This window comes from Hyperolius riggenbachi, chromosome 1 (genome assembly GCF_040937935.1).
Source record: "Hyperolius riggenbachi isolate aHypRig1 chromosome 1, aHypRig1.pri, whole genome shotgun sequence".
Taxonomy (NCBI): domain Eukaryota; kingdom Metazoa; phylum Chordata; class Amphibia; order Anura; family Hyperoliidae; genus Hyperolius; species Hyperolius riggenbachi.
This window is the reverse complement of record NC_090646.1, coordinates 631,600,819-631,615,963: the sequence shown is the minus strand read 5'-3', so window position 1 is coordinate 631,615,963 and position 15,145 is coordinate 631,600,819. Positions and strand designations below refer to the sequence as shown.

At 46.5% G+C, this 15,145-nt stretch overlaps 1 protein-coding gene across 1 annotated transcript in view; it reads right to left on the bottom strand.

Annotated features, from left to right (window-relative positions):
* The window catches only part of TARS1 (threonyl-tRNA synthetase 1), a 71,201-nt gene that overhangs the window by 25,555 nt on the left and 30,501 nt on the right, over positions 1 to 15,145 (bottom strand). The window contains exons 8-14 of the mRNA XM_068251241.1: positions 14,722 to 14,800; positions 10,387 to 10,533; positions 8,839 to 8,937; positions 5,535 to 5,701; positions 4,072 to 4,234; positions 1,757 to 1,894; positions 290 to 367 (exon numbers count right to left, since the gene is read on the bottom strand). Coding sequence (XP_068107342.1) covers positions 290 to 367; positions 1,757 to 1,894; positions 4,072 to 4,234; positions 5,535 to 5,701; positions 8,839 to 8,937; positions 10,387 to 10,533; positions 14,722 to 14,800 — 871 coding nt within the window. The remainder of the gene's footprint in view (positions 1 to 289; positions 368 to 1,756; positions 1,895 to 4,071; positions 4,235 to 5,534; positions 5,702 to 8,838; positions 8,938 to 10,386; positions 10,534 to 14,721; positions 14,801 to 15,145) is intronic.

Genomic DNA, 15,145 nt, shown 5'->3' with positions numbered 1-15,145 from the left:
AGACGCAGTGATCTTATATTCTAAAACATACGGTAACTCATTTTTTAATCTTTCAGAGGTTGGCTCTAAATATTCCAATGGGACTTGAATGGAATAGCTCCACTAAAATTACATGGCAGATTAACAGATACTGAAGCAGAAACAGACTGCATTGGGCACCAGATTATTGTTCTGCAGCAACAAATGGATCTTTGCAATGAACACAGACATTGCACCATACTGTGCTGAGCAATGTGACGTTGAAACACAAGTATCTGTCCCTTACTTTTGCACCTGTGGTTGGACTTACCTTTGGTCCATAAAAAGCTCCATCTCCGGGATTCAGCACCCATTTCTCCCCAAATTCATTCAGACTGTTTTCCAGTTGCTGAAAAATAGTTTTCAAGTATTAAATGTTGTTCAGTATTTAGATGAACAGGAGGCATATATGGTACAAAACTACTAAACAGAAAACTTATGAGGCTTACTGTGGCAGTTTTAATTTATGATCTACAGCTGCTTTGGCCTCTGCTAGACCTCAGAAGGTTCATCTGAAGGATGCCGGAGCTGCAGATCATACACTAAAACTCATGGAGGAAGCTTCGGAAGTCTTCAGGGCATCTCAGGCTGCAGGGATAGAAAAAAAACTGCCCCAGAATGCACGGCGGTGCATTCTCTCCATAGGGTTTGTAAAGGAGGTTTAGAATGGAAGAGTTAGAAAATACATGTCAAACTCTGGCCCACAGAACCATCCAATTTGGCCCACAAGTGGTTTCCACACTTTGCATTATGTTTGGCACACTCTATACTAAAATGGAAGCTATACTGGACCCAGAGGTAAAGCCCTAAATCACCAGGAAAGCCATATGGGGGAGGGGGAAAGCACTGGACACCAGGAAACAATAAGGGAGGAGGGTCACTAGACACCAGGGAACTGTTGAGATGTGGAGGGGTGGGGGCACTAGACACCAGGGAATTGTACAAGGGAGGGAGGGGACCACTAGACAACAGGGAATTGTATAGGGGAGGGAAGGCCACCAGACCCCAGGGAACTGTATAGCGGAGGGAGGATGCATTAGTCATTCCCTAGCATAGTGCCACAAGTATAGAGCCCTCATAACAATTTTAACTCAATAGCATCAAACCCCTCCCCCCCCCCCCCCATACACACACACACACACACACAGGTCTTGCTCCCAGGGCTGGGGATTCGGTACAAAAAAAAATAAAAAATAAAAAAAAAATCAACCGACATTTATGAAACCACCGACTCCAGGTACTCAAAATTGCTCTGACTCCGAGACTACCACTCCACATCCCTGCTTGCTCCTCCCACCCGCTGGTCCTGGCCCCTCACCCACTGGCTCCCTCACCACTGGTTTTGGTTCCCTAGCCACACTTTATCCGATTCCCCCACCTCATTTGCCCTCCTGTCACTGGTCGTGGTTTCCTGACAACTGCTCCCATTTCTGCTGCCACTGGTCCTGCCCCACCCTTCTCAAGCCTAGTTCCCTTCCCCAACCACTGATCCCTCCCATGCAGAGCATACATACAGAGCATCCTGGAGTAATTAGTTTAGCTAACTTTCTTTGATCCATCTGCTAGGATGCCAGTTTTCATTCTCTCATAGTTGTGGTTATGTGACGTTAATTTCATTTTTAAAGTGACAGGTTCTCTTTTGGTCATTGCATTCTCCTAAAAAAGCCCTCGGATGATACAGCCATACTTCTTGCACTATTTACAATGTCATTTTCATGGCTTGGACACCCCCTCCTACCTTTTCCGCCTGATTCCAAACTTCCACGTCACCGAGGAACTTCTCTGGGCGGGTGGAGAGGTTCAGCTTGAAGGTAAAACCAAAGACGTTGTAGACGGCCCGCAGGAAATCCAGGCAGCCCTTTATCTCCTCCTCGATCTGTTGTACGAGGAAGCAGAGATCACAGTCCCTCATTTGAATGCTAATCATAGGCTTATTTTCCCAATCATCAGATAATGTGCCATTAAATATAAGCGAACACAATCTGCCTGTGTTATCTCATCAGCATTAAGCCAGCGGACAGGATTATTCACTTCCTGGGCAGATGAAAGCCCGCGAGCTCCAGCCTGGGTGGCAGCACTATGTTCTGTACTGATGTTAGCGGAGGGTTGCTGTACTGGCAACACAAACTCTCTGCATGTATACATTGTACTGCTGGCAGCATCAGCAGATGGATACAACCTTGTAGTCTTCACAGGCTAGGTAGTTGGGGGACAGGTTTTTATTGGATCTTGTGCCAGACTAATGGTTTTTTTTTTTTTTTTTTTTTTTTTACCTCGACAGGTTCACGTTAAAATGTACCATAGGCAATAGTAACAAAAGGATTTATACTTACCTGGGGTTTCCTCCAGCCCCCGTGGTCCATTAGCTCCCTCACCATGCTCCTGGTCCCCTCCATTCTGTCACTGTCAGCCCCGGTAAAGTTACCAACTGAATCAATCAGCGACTACTTTGTATGCCCTTGGGGCATAACCCCCATTCTGAACTTTCTCAGTTTGTTAAGACCGTAAATGTGCTTGTGAAGAACGCTCTCAGCAACGGGAGCATGATTATGGGGTACGTGAAGCCGGGACTGCACATGTGCAGCGTGCCCCAGCTGGATTGCGGACTCTACATAGAAAGGAGGGGACCGGATGGACACAGAGGGACCCAACAGACTACAGGAAGCTGTGAAAAAACAAGAGAAACAAAGTCCTGGCACCATTATGCAGCAGGGACAGAAAATCCACATTCGGGCTCACCTCAAGCGTGCTCCTGTTACATGTCATCCAGTTGCAGTAGAAGGAGAAGAAAGCTGGCCACCAATTGATAAAAACCCTTTATTGTGGATGAGTTAGAGTGGCATACAGCAGTGGGGGTAAAAAGGCCCGACAGCTGTTTCAGTTAGAGTGACATACAGCAGTGGGGGTGACAGCTGTACTAGTAGGCTGAGAGACCTGCGAGTTGCCGGAAAGGCTAGAGCCACTCGCGTAATCTTTACACTAAGGGGGCAGAAGCAGGAAGTGCGACGGATGGCGTGCATTCCACCTCGTCAGATGGGGCGAGGCGAGTGTGAAGGCCACATTTAAAGGCTTTGTTAACATGATGTATTGCACAAGACACTGCCTCTGACGAAGCAAGGCTAGTCCTTGCGAAACAGCTGTCAGGCCTTTTTACCCACAATGCTGTATGCCACTCTAACCCATCCACAATAAAGGGTTTTTATCAAGTGGTACCTGGCTTTCTTCTCCTACTGCAACTGGACTACAGGAAGCCCCAGATAAGTATAAATCCTTCTCTTACGATTGTCTCAGGTTTACGTTAAAGGAATATGTGGCCATTAAACATAACTAAATTATGGGCATTTGTAATGAGATTAAAAGCAATGTGCTGACGCCAGTTACTCTCATACTCTAGACCAGGGGTAGGGAATCTATGGCTCGGGAGCCATATATGGCTCTTTTGATGGCTACATCTGGCTCAGTTAGGGGTTGAGTCACTAAGCTACACTGCTCAAGCAGCGCAGCTTAGTGTGGCAGCGCAAGTAAAATTTTCAAAGTAGGCATGCTACTGCTGTAGTATGCACTACTAACTTACTTGCGCTACCCCAAAACTAACGGCCACTCCAATTGTCCCACCCTGGATCCTGTCAGGTCCAGTGACTTTGTAGGACGAGATCCCCGCACTTTGATTGGCCCAATAGGCTGTCTGTCACTTAACATTTGACCAAAGTGCAGGGATCTCATCCAACAAAGTGAATCAATTCCCAAGTCAGCTAGTTATTGTACAAGCTGTCAGTATTTCTCCTTTCTGGCTCTCTGGGAAATTGCTGATGTTGCTGGCAACAGGGATGTGAGCCCTCTGGTACGCACATGCGCACTGTCCCACCTTGAAACATATTGTATGGTTTTCATGGAATTACATTTCAAAATATGTGGCGTTTATGGCTCTCTCAGCCAAAAAGGTTCCTGACCCCTGTACTAGACATTAGCAAAGTAATGAAATGTGAGGGGCCACTGGTCGCTGCACACCGCTGCTCTTGGCGTGGCTTTAGGAAGGAGCATGGCTGGTCATACCTGTTCCATGGCACAGAAGATGTGGGCATCATCTTGCTGGAATCGCCTGACTCTGGTCAGTCCAGTGAGGGCACCAGACAGCTCATTCCGGTGAAGAACTCCAAAGTCCGCCATGCGTAGCGGTAACTCCCTCCAGGAACGCGGCCGGTGGTCAAACATCAAACTGGAAAAGAAAACCACGGTTAGCTCTACACCCAATTATCACAAACCCACCATTCTGAGTAGCTATCTGTGCAGCCGCATCTTCAAGAATCACACAGCAAGAGTCTGGTAAACACTGGTGTCAAGACATTGCAAAGTGAGTATATATACGGTACATACACACAGCAAAGTCCCCTGTATTCGGCATACACAGGGACTGCCTGATGTCAGATACAAGCGCTTGCCATTTGCTTGAACAAGCGCTAAAAAAATAACACTGAGCAGCAGAAACAACTTACCGATACTCCAAGCTCCGTCTGCTACGCATCCTGCAGCTTCCAGAGGCTTTCCGGTGTCCCCCGTGTAGGACTCCGGGTGAATCACCTGACCCGCATCAGATCACGTGACATGCCGGAAGCCATGCATAGAATGTCACTGGGAGCTCCAGGATGTGTAGCAGATGGCACCCGGAGGATCGGTAAGTTGATACTGCTCAGAAGCCGGGCAAGGAAAAAAAAAAAAAAAAAAAAAAAAAAAAAAAGCACAAATCTGACGCCCCTCCCCCCCCCCCCCCCCCCCTCGGCTCTGCAGCATCTTCTGTGTAGAGCTCTGGGCGGGTCAGGTGACACACAGAGAGCCGAAGGGAGCTGCAAGATGGGTTGAAGATGGCGCCTGGAGGCTCATAAGTATTTTTTACCCAACAATCAGGGCTGTGGAGTCGGTACAAAATCTTCCGACTCCTCAGTTTATGAAACCGCCGATTCTGACTCCAGGTACCAAATATTGCTCTGACTCCTCAACCCTGACTCCTTAGTCTAATTTTTACAAAGGCCATGGATTTGGTTCAAAAATCATCCGACTCCTCACTTTATTGAAACCACCGACTCCGACTCCAGGCACCCAAAATTGCTCCGACTCCTTGACTCCGACTCCACAGCCCTGCCTACAATGCCTTGCAACCCCTCCCCCCCCTTCAAAGCACTGCCCCCGTTACCCCCCTCAGGCGTCCCGGGCAGTTATATGCACAGAGGGAGATTCTGCCTACTTGGCAACAGCTGTCATCTCCCACAATGCAAAGAGGTTCACAGACCGCAAACTGTCAGGACCATGGTCATGACATCACACTGTGGGAGGGGTTTCACCACAATATCAGCCATACAGACCACCCTGATTATCTATTCGAGAAAAGGAAAAGATTTCTCATGGGAAAGGGGGCATCAGCTACTGCATGGGATGAAGTACAATCCTGGTTTTAAGGTACGCTATAAGCCCAGTACGACTTGGCAGAGCACTTTAGCCAGTGCTGGCTCTGTGTGACCTACCAGTGTCCCGGGCAGTTCATGGGCTTCAGGGCAAAGATCTCCTTCTCCACTTCGAATGAGAACATGTTTTCGCTGTAGTGCTGCCAGTGCCCCGATGTCTGCCACAGCTTGCTGTTATACACGTTGGGGGTGACCACCTCCTGGAAGCCCCGCCTCCTGTACTCTTCCTGTTAACACAGGACAGGAAACTGATCAGTAATGCAAAATCCACAATGTGACCTGCTTCCTGTTAAGTGTATGGGTAACAAATATGCCAAGTTCACCAATATTACCCAATGATAATTACTGCCATGATAAAGTATTGCTTTTGGCTTTCAAACAGAAGAGAGAACCGCTTGTATTTCCTTCTTCCAGCACTCTGTACACAATCTGCAGCAAAGTTGCCAGTTTCTTCTGCTTCACCTCTATATATGAATAAAATAGGAGCCATTCACTGTCAGTTTAGCGATGATCAAAGAACGGACCAAAAATGTCCGTTCTCCACTCAAGTGGGAATAATGCCTACTGGCTATACTGGGGCACTATACTAGCTATACTGGGGGGCTATACTGGGGCACTATGCTGGCTATACTGGGGCACTATTCTGGCTATACTGGGGCACTATACTAGCTATACTGGGGCACTATACTGGCTATACTGGGGCACTATACTGGCTATACTGGGGGGCTATACTGGGGCACTATACTAGCTATACTGGGGGGCTATACTGGGGCACTATGCTGGCTATACTGGGGGGCTATACTGGGGCACTATGCTGGCTATACTGGGGCACTATACTGGCTATACTGGGGCACTATACTAGCTATACTGGGGCACTATACTAGCTATACAGGGGCACTATACTGGCTATACTGGGGCACTATTCTGGCTATACTGGGGCACTATACTGGCTATAATGGGGTACTATACTAGCTATACTGGGGGGCTATACTGTGGCACTATACTGGGGCACTATACTAGCTATACTGGGGGGCTATACTGGGGCACTATGCTGGCTATACTGGGGCACTATACTAGCTATACTGGGGCACTATTCTGGCTATACTGGGGCACTACACTGGGGCACTATACTAGCTATACTGAGGCAACTAAACTCCCTACACTGGGGCAACTATGCTAGCTATGCAGCCGCACCCCAGCCCCCCCCCCCCCCCATAGCCTGCTGCGCACGGCACTGTCCACTAGGTCGCGCAAACAACCGGGGGTCGCGCAAACAACCGGGGGCCGCATCCCCGCCCCCCGCACCGTTCCCCGGAGAAAAATTTAGTCAGACAGTGTTCCCCGGGCCGGAAAAGGTTGGGAACCACTGTACTAGACAATAGCCCCCAAAACACTCTACCACTGACCGACTCAAATCACTGATGCTGCTATGAACATAATCTTTTATCTGTGATCTGTTATTTGCACAGTGGGTCTGATCTATTGTGTTTACAGAACTGAAGTGAGTGATATGGAGGCTGCCATTTGTGTCTCCTGGCTGTCCTGCTGATCCTCTGCCTCTAATTATCCTTTTAGCCATAGACCCTGAACAGACATGCAGCAGATCAGGCGTTTCTGACATTATTGCCAGATCTGACAAGATTAGCAGCATGCTTGCTTCTGGTGTTAGACACTACTGCAGCCAAATGGATCAGCAGGGCTGCAAGGCAACTGGTATTACTTCTCACTTCAGTTGACATTTAAATGTGTGAGCTCTCGGCCATCAGCTATACTAATATATAACTATTGTTTTACACTACGCCGGATAAAGAAACCTGCTCGTTGTCAGCCTCCAATCCTACCCCCACCCGTCGTTTTCACATTAGACGGACTCCTCCAGTGGAATATGAAGACCAGGAAGCTCCCCTTAGCAGCGGTGCGTGGTTTCAAACGGCTCAGAGAAAGCAAGTGCTTGTACACAAGTGGGTTTTTTTTCACTGTACAGGCGCAGCTCAAAACTCTCACCAGGATAGCACTGCGCCGCTCAGATGTGGTTCCAGGTTTTGTAAGAGCAATTAGGACCAGGACAGGAAAATGAGCAGAGCCAGGACGCTTGTTAAAAAGGTAATCTAGCCCACAGTGGGCTTTATTTAAAGAGAATCTGTATTGTTAAAATCGCACAAAAGTAAACATACCAGTGCGTTAGGGGACATCTCCTATTACCCTCTGTCACAATTTCGCCGCTCCTTGCCGCATTAAAAGTGGTTAAAAACAGTTTTAAAAAGTTTGTTTATAAACAAACAAAATGGCCACCAAAACAGGAAGTAGGTTGATGTACAATATGTCCACAGATAGAAAATACATTCATACACAAGCAGGCTGTATACAGCCTTCCTTTTTAATCTCAAGAGATCGTTTGTGTGTTTCTTTCCCCCTGCAGCCATCTTCCACTGAAGTGTCAGGCTGTTTCTTCCTGCAGAGTGCAGACAGCTCTGCCTGTATGTAATTCCTCAGTATGTGAAAGCCCAGCCAGCTCAGAGGAGGATTTATCCAGCTTGTAAAAGATAATAGAGCAGAGAGAAGCTGCACTAATATAAATAACACACAGGCAGTGTGCAGAGAGGGGCCTGGAGGGGGGAGATGCATCACAGAACCACAACACTGAAGAACTTGGCAGCCTTCCAGACACAGGCTGACAAGTCTGACAAGAGAGAGATAAGTTGATTTATTACAGAGATGGTGATAGTAGAACGTGCTGCAGTAAGCCAAAACACATTAGAATAGCTTTTGGAACGTGTAGGATGGAAGAAAACCGGATGAAATTTTTGTTACGGAGTCTCTTTAAATGATTTTACCCCAGTTCAGGGGTATTTTAAGCTACATCTTCATATAACTAGTAAAGGCAAAGAGGTACAACACTCAGGTACTATACATGTGAGTGAATTATTCCCAGCTGAGAGCCTTTTCCGCCTCATCTAAAAAAGAAGCCTTTTCAGCACCAAGCAAGTGAAAGTGACGCTAAAAGGAAGTTGGACCTGAACTCTTGCACAGGAGAGGAAAACAGAGAGAAATGCACTCTGTATGTATTTAGAGAGTTTAGCCTGTCTAATTCCCCCCTATCTGTAAGTAATCACAAGTGTAATTTGGCCTCTCAGCTGTGTCAGCACAGAAATTCGTCAGTCCTATATAAACTCAGGATGTTTACCCTTTGTCTGCTTCCATGAAAGCAGGAAGTAGACACTGTAGATTTATTGCAGGAGTTCTGCAAGCTGTGACAAATGTTTTTCTGTAAAGGTTATTATGCTGCTGTTTATCTTTTAGAGCAGAGAGGAAGTTCTGAGTTCAGATCAGCTTTAATGCAGGCAGGCATTCTTCCAGCACTTACCCTGATGAAGTTGATCAGTTGGTTATAGATGTAAGCCCCCTTGGGCAGGAAGAAACAGCTCCCGGGACTCAGCTCATGGAAGAAGAACAGTTCTTGATCCTGTATTCACAGAAACACAAGTGTAAGCTCAGGGATGCCCAGTCCATGTATTCAGAGGCAGAGGTGGACTGCTGGTCATACAAGAACAGCTCAAATGGACCCCGAGGACGTCTCTAGTTGGAATGAGACAGCAAAACCCTTTAGGGCTGATTTGTCATGAAAGTGCAAAAAAACGGAAGCAGTTACACATGACAATGAGGGAATCAGTCTGTGCTTAAGCGGATGCAGAACGGGCACATCCGAACTCTGAAGCGATTGCCACTTCCTGCCACTGATGGCTACCACTCGGTCCCTGTACTCAGCCCGGAGGGTGGCAGAAGAGCTTGAGGCTCTCCATAGGCTGCATTAGCCCAATTCTCCACAGCAAGAAGGAGAGTTTTCATTGATTCGCCATGAGCCAATGAGAATTCTCCCTGTTCCTGAGGATTCCCATTGGTCTTTTGTAGCCCAATGGGGATCTCAATGCTTGTTCCCTGTGCACAAGTACCGAGCTTTGGCAGGACACTTAGCCCAGGGCAGATGCTTTACCCACATAGGCTATATAGGGGAACGCATCCATCTGCCCGGGATTATCGCAGACTGCACAAAAGTGCGGCCCGCTTACAGGAACAGATCCCATGGATCCATTTCAGAGCGACAAGTGTGAACGTCTCCTATGAATAAAGTAGAGGCCGTTCACTGTTAGTTTAGCGGAAAAAAAAAAAAAAAAAAAATCGAAGAAAAAGTGGGAACACAGACTCAACCAACAGCTGAACCCTGATTTGACAACAGTCCTGAGCAACTACTTTACTTTGATTTTGATTATTAATAAAGCACTTTTTTTATACTCTGTCTAGCTGAATGCAATTTTCACCAAATCTGTTCATCTATGTACACACGCTAAACTCAGCCTGGGCGGGAATCTGGCGAGTTGCGTGTACAAGAATACGCAACACGCACACACACTCAGACACACACACACACACACACACACACACACACACACAGACACACACACACAGACACACACACACAGACACACACACACAGACACACACACACAGACACACACACATCTGGCATCCTCTGAAATGGCCACTAGAGCCCAGGCTCACTGCGTTCACATGACAGTATTCCAGGGCTTTCCGGCGTGCTTCCAACACTTGCCCTGCATAGGGGCACCCCCTCCCCCCTGCACATAGAATATCACCCACAGATAACCCACCGATAAGCTGACCCCACTTTACACCGAAAATTTGGGTGTAAAAAAAAACCAAAACAAATAAAAAACCTCAGTTTATCCACGGTGATAGACAATAGCTATTTCTCCTGACTTCTGTATGGGCCGCAGTTTGGCCAGGTTGGAATCCGTCTGTTATAAGCTGCCGAGGGCACTGTCACTTCTCTGTCTGCAGATACACTTTAAACAACTGCTGTGATAAGATAGCAGCACGAGTGTTGAGGACATACCCTGCCGATCTTCCGATGGTCTCTGTTCTTGGCCTCCTCTTGGAATTTCTCCCATTCTTTCAGCATTTTTGGATCGGGAAAGGAAATGCCATAAATTCTCTGCAGAGTCTCCATATCTGCCTTCCCTTCCCAGTATGTAGAGGAATTCTGCGGAGCACACAAACATACGGTAAGAGGCAGAAATACAATACAGACAGCGATGGGAACCCCACCTAAAACTTTACTTTTTGGATCACATTCTGTATAAAAAAAAAAAAAAAAAAAAAAAAAAAAAACGCATGTAGAATGTTTTTGCAGCTGTTTCCCTGTAGTATTCAGCTTCTTTTATTAAAAAGAATGTATTTCACATACCGGTATTTCCCTTACTGTGATCAATCATATCAGCCTCTCAATATTCTATCTCCTGCGGAGTAGTTTCACAGCTTAACCAACTAAAGGCCTGTTTCCACTGGGGAAGGGGATCGGAAGGGAAGTGATGCGGCTATGCATCACTTCCGCTCCTATACGAATCACTTCCGCATCGGGTGATGCTGCCGCCCATGGAAGGAGACGGGACGCGGATATGGCAGTGTAAGAATCTGTACACATGATGTCAATTTGTCTTAAGTGCAGGATAAAAAAAAAGGTTATTTGATAAATTTTAATATTGACCTAATTAGAGGTCCTCTAAGTCATTTTTATTCCTGAGTTTGAGAAACTGGCTAACCCTTGTACAGCAAAGTTATCCTGAACTCCGGCATCTGGAAGTCTCAGCTAACCGGCATGCTTGAGAGGGATAATGGGGGCTGAAATTTAGGGATTTTCAGAGCATTAAAGTGAACCAGAGACGAAGCACCCTCATGTATTTTACTATATAGATCAGTGGGAACATTAGAGAAAACACCTACCTTGCTTTCTGTTTCATTCTGCACTGCACAGCTTGTTTCTAATCAGCCCTGATAAAATCCCAGACTGAGCATTCAGTCTGGCTTTGCTCAGGAATTTATACAGTATAGCTCCGTCTGTGTTCTCTCATGTCTTTTCAAGTCCAACCCTGCCCCCTGCTGGCTGTGCCCAGGAATCATAGCTGAGTCAATTATAGCAAAGCCAGACTGAATTCTCAGTTGGGGATTTTATCAGGGCTGTTAACAAGCAGGCTGAGCAGTGCAGAATGAAACAGAAAGCATGGTAAGTGTTTTCTCTAATGTTCCCACTAATCTATATGGTAAAATACATGAGGGTGCTTCGTCTCTGGTTCACTTTAAGAACTTACCGATCATCCAGGTGCCGTCTGCTACACATCCTGCAGCTCCCAGAGGCATTGCGGCGTCCATGCACGGCTCCCAGTGTGTCACGTGGTCTAATGCGGGTCCGGTGACACGCCGGGAGCCGTACATGGACGCAGCGGAAAAGCCACCGGGAGCTGCAGGATGTGTAGCAGACGGCACCCGGAGGATTGGTAAGCTGTCTCTGCCTCTCCGGGGGGAGGTTAGTGTTATTTTTAGCGCTGGCTCATGCAACCAGTAAACACATGTATCTAGTATCAGGCAATCACCGTCTGTTGGATACGGGGGTTTGTGCTGTATTTATAGATCTTTGCTGTATTTATATAATTTGAAAGTAGAATTTGACTGAAAGTTAGATACTTTAGTAGAGGGAAGCTTCTGGATAGTCCTGAGGCTTCCCCCATCGTCCTCATCCCTCCAGCGCTGGGACACGAGCTTATTGACTGGCTTTCACAGTCGCGCCCTCCTCTGTGTAGAAGTGAGGCAGCACTGTACCTGTGCAAGTCCTGCGGGCACCTGCGCGAGCCCTGCGGGCACCTGCGCGAGTCCTGCGCGCACCCGCGCGAGCCCTGCGGGCACGCACCTGTGCAGCGGCACAAACCCGCTCTGACAGGGCTTAATCTTTGCAAATTAGAAGAGGATCCAAGCGAGCAACCATGTGGTCCAGGACTAAATGTGAAGCCTCTGGATCATCCTCAGGCTTCCCTCAACCTTAGTAAGTATTTAACTTTTTCCTCCACACAAGTCCACTTTAAGAGCCCATTCACACTATGGCGATTTGCGGGTGATTCCCGTTAATAGGCGAAGCGCTAGCGCTTTTTAAAGTGCTAGGGCAATTATAACCCTATGGCAGTGATCTCACTGCCACGATTGCAGCCGATCGCGGGCGTTTCGCTATTAACGGCAATTGCAAAACGTGTTACCTGCATTTTGACGTGATTCTAGAGCGATCGCGGTACAGTGCTTAAACAAACGCTGCTCGCGATCATCGGGGATCGCGGGGTGTACAATGATTTTGACGCGCTAGTCGCGGTAAAATCACCCACAAAAAAATGGTAGAGCTAAGCTCTCATAAGTGGCTGGGCAGTGTACGGGGTAAGGGCTCTGCCTTTGACATGGGAGACCAGGGTTGGAATCCTGGCTGGGATCAGTACCTATTCAGTAAGGAGTTCAAGGCAAGACTCCCTAACACTGCAGGGTGGCCTCCTGAGGGCGTCCCAGTGGCTGCAGCTCTTGAGAGCTTTGAGCCCGACAGGAGAAAAGCGCTATACAAATGTTTAGATTATAGATTATTACTACCGTCTTACAGATTTCAAGTGCAAATGGGCCTTAAGCTATGACCTGACAAGTCATTTTTACACATTCCACCTGGATCTCCTGTTTTCATTTTCCTGTTTTATATGCTTTTGTTTTCCTATCTGCCAGTAAACCCTTGTGAAGGTGCTGGTCTAAACTTGGCAGAGCCGGAAAGTCGGGGCCATCCCATTTCCTGTTTTATATGCTTTTGTGGCTGCCGCTTGGCACTCGGTGCGAGTGATTAGCTAATGATTAAAGTGACCCTGTAGTGGATCATAGTTTTCCTATCTGCCAGTAAACCCTTGTGAACGTGCTGGTCGAAACTTGGCAGAGCCGGACAGTCGGGGCCATCCCTGCCATGACTCTACTGTGTGTAAAGCCTCCCTGATGCATCCAGAGGCAATGGATGTCCTCGGCCAAGCACACTGCTCTCCTTACCTTGGCCACTGGAAGCTGCTCTGTTGCATGTTGGGCAGTCAACCCTCCTCCCCTTGTATAGGAAGAGAACACACCCCTTAGCTGTTACCTAGCGATGAGTTTGTACAGGATCCAGCCCCGAACTGTTGCCCGAAGGTTGTCCTGATTTCCATGTGGTAACAGCCTGATGGTGCCCATACTTTATACAATTTTTTCATTTTTTTTTCGATTAGATATTTTTGTTTGGTTACTCCGTTATTTATTGTATTTATAAAGTGCCAACATATTACGCAGCTCCATTAGATCAAATATAAAGATTTTTCGACATGTCTGATCGGATTTTTATTGAAAAAAAAAAACCTGAATAATCGTTTGTTTTTCTTGAATATTATTTTCGATTTGATCGTTTTGGTCGGATCAATTGGAAATTCAAATGTTTTTATTGTACCGTGTATGGGCACCATGAGGGAATTGACATTTGACAAGATGTTTGATAAAATCAGCTTTTTTTTTGCATAACCAAATGCAGTAATGCTTAGCTAAAGTGAACCTCCAGACTAAAAATCTACTCAGCAGCACTGAAAAGGCTTGGTGTTTCTTTAACAGAATCACAACGTTGTTTTTCTTACCAAAGCATCATTTTTAGCTGCATTTTTAGTTAAGCTCCACCCATCAAAGAAAAAAAGCCCAGGCTTTTTTCCCCTGATGCTGTGCAGAGCATGATGGGATTTCTTATGTTGTTATTCACGTTGCCTAGCAACTGGGAGAGGTGCTCAGGACACAGGATAGTTGGAACTGTGTCTCATGCTCTCTGTCACCTCCTTTCAACCAAAAAGATGGCTGCCATCATGAAATCAAACATTTGCCAGTTCTCTTAAAACATTTTAATTAACATAACTAGTGTAAATTAATGACAGTATGTTTGTTTAGGCTGGAGTTCCTCTTTAATAGAGCCCATTGTATAGCATCTTAGTGCATGCGTTATTCAGCTCTGTCACTAGCTTTAACAGCCAAAATTAGTGGCAGGGGTAATATAAAATGCAGACGCATTGCTGACTACCATATAGAGCATACATATGAAATAGCCGCCGGGAGACTTGGGCGCAGGATACAGCCAGTATGGCTTATCCTGCTGCTGCACAAGTCCCGGCGGCGTTAATTACTATTCCCCCTCCACGTGGATAGTGGGGGAATGATGGAATTCGGCTTCCAGCGATTTCTGGAGGCCGGATTACAGGGTTTTTAAATGTAACTTCTGGTCCATCTTCTGACGGCGCCGAAGTTACTCAGTGTGCGCCCAAATCTCCTGTGCTGTGATTACAGCGTTCGCATATAGAAGGTAAAATGTTTACCATACCTTGTGAATCTTCATTGCTTTAATCTTCCCAGTGTGCCTCACGTGGGGCCCTCTACAGAGATCTATCAAGGGGCCACATCTACCAATCAAAGAAACAAAAGTATTTGTGAGAGGAATGTAAGATATACTGAGACGTGCTAGCCTAAAGGAAACACGAGGTGAACATAAACGGATGAGATAAACTATTGTAATTAACCTTCTCCTATACAAGACATTTTTAGATAATAAGTTATATTTTATTATTAAATCTACTTTTTACGTTTTTACTGTTTCATTGTCTCTGCTCAATGACACATGCATTGAGGTACACCAAAGCTAAAATCTATGAACTATTGACCTTTGTATTTCTTTGCTGCTCTCAGAAGCAATTTTCTGCCAGCAAAGTATTTTATGGCTGTAATTCCTTATCAGTGAGGGTTGTCCT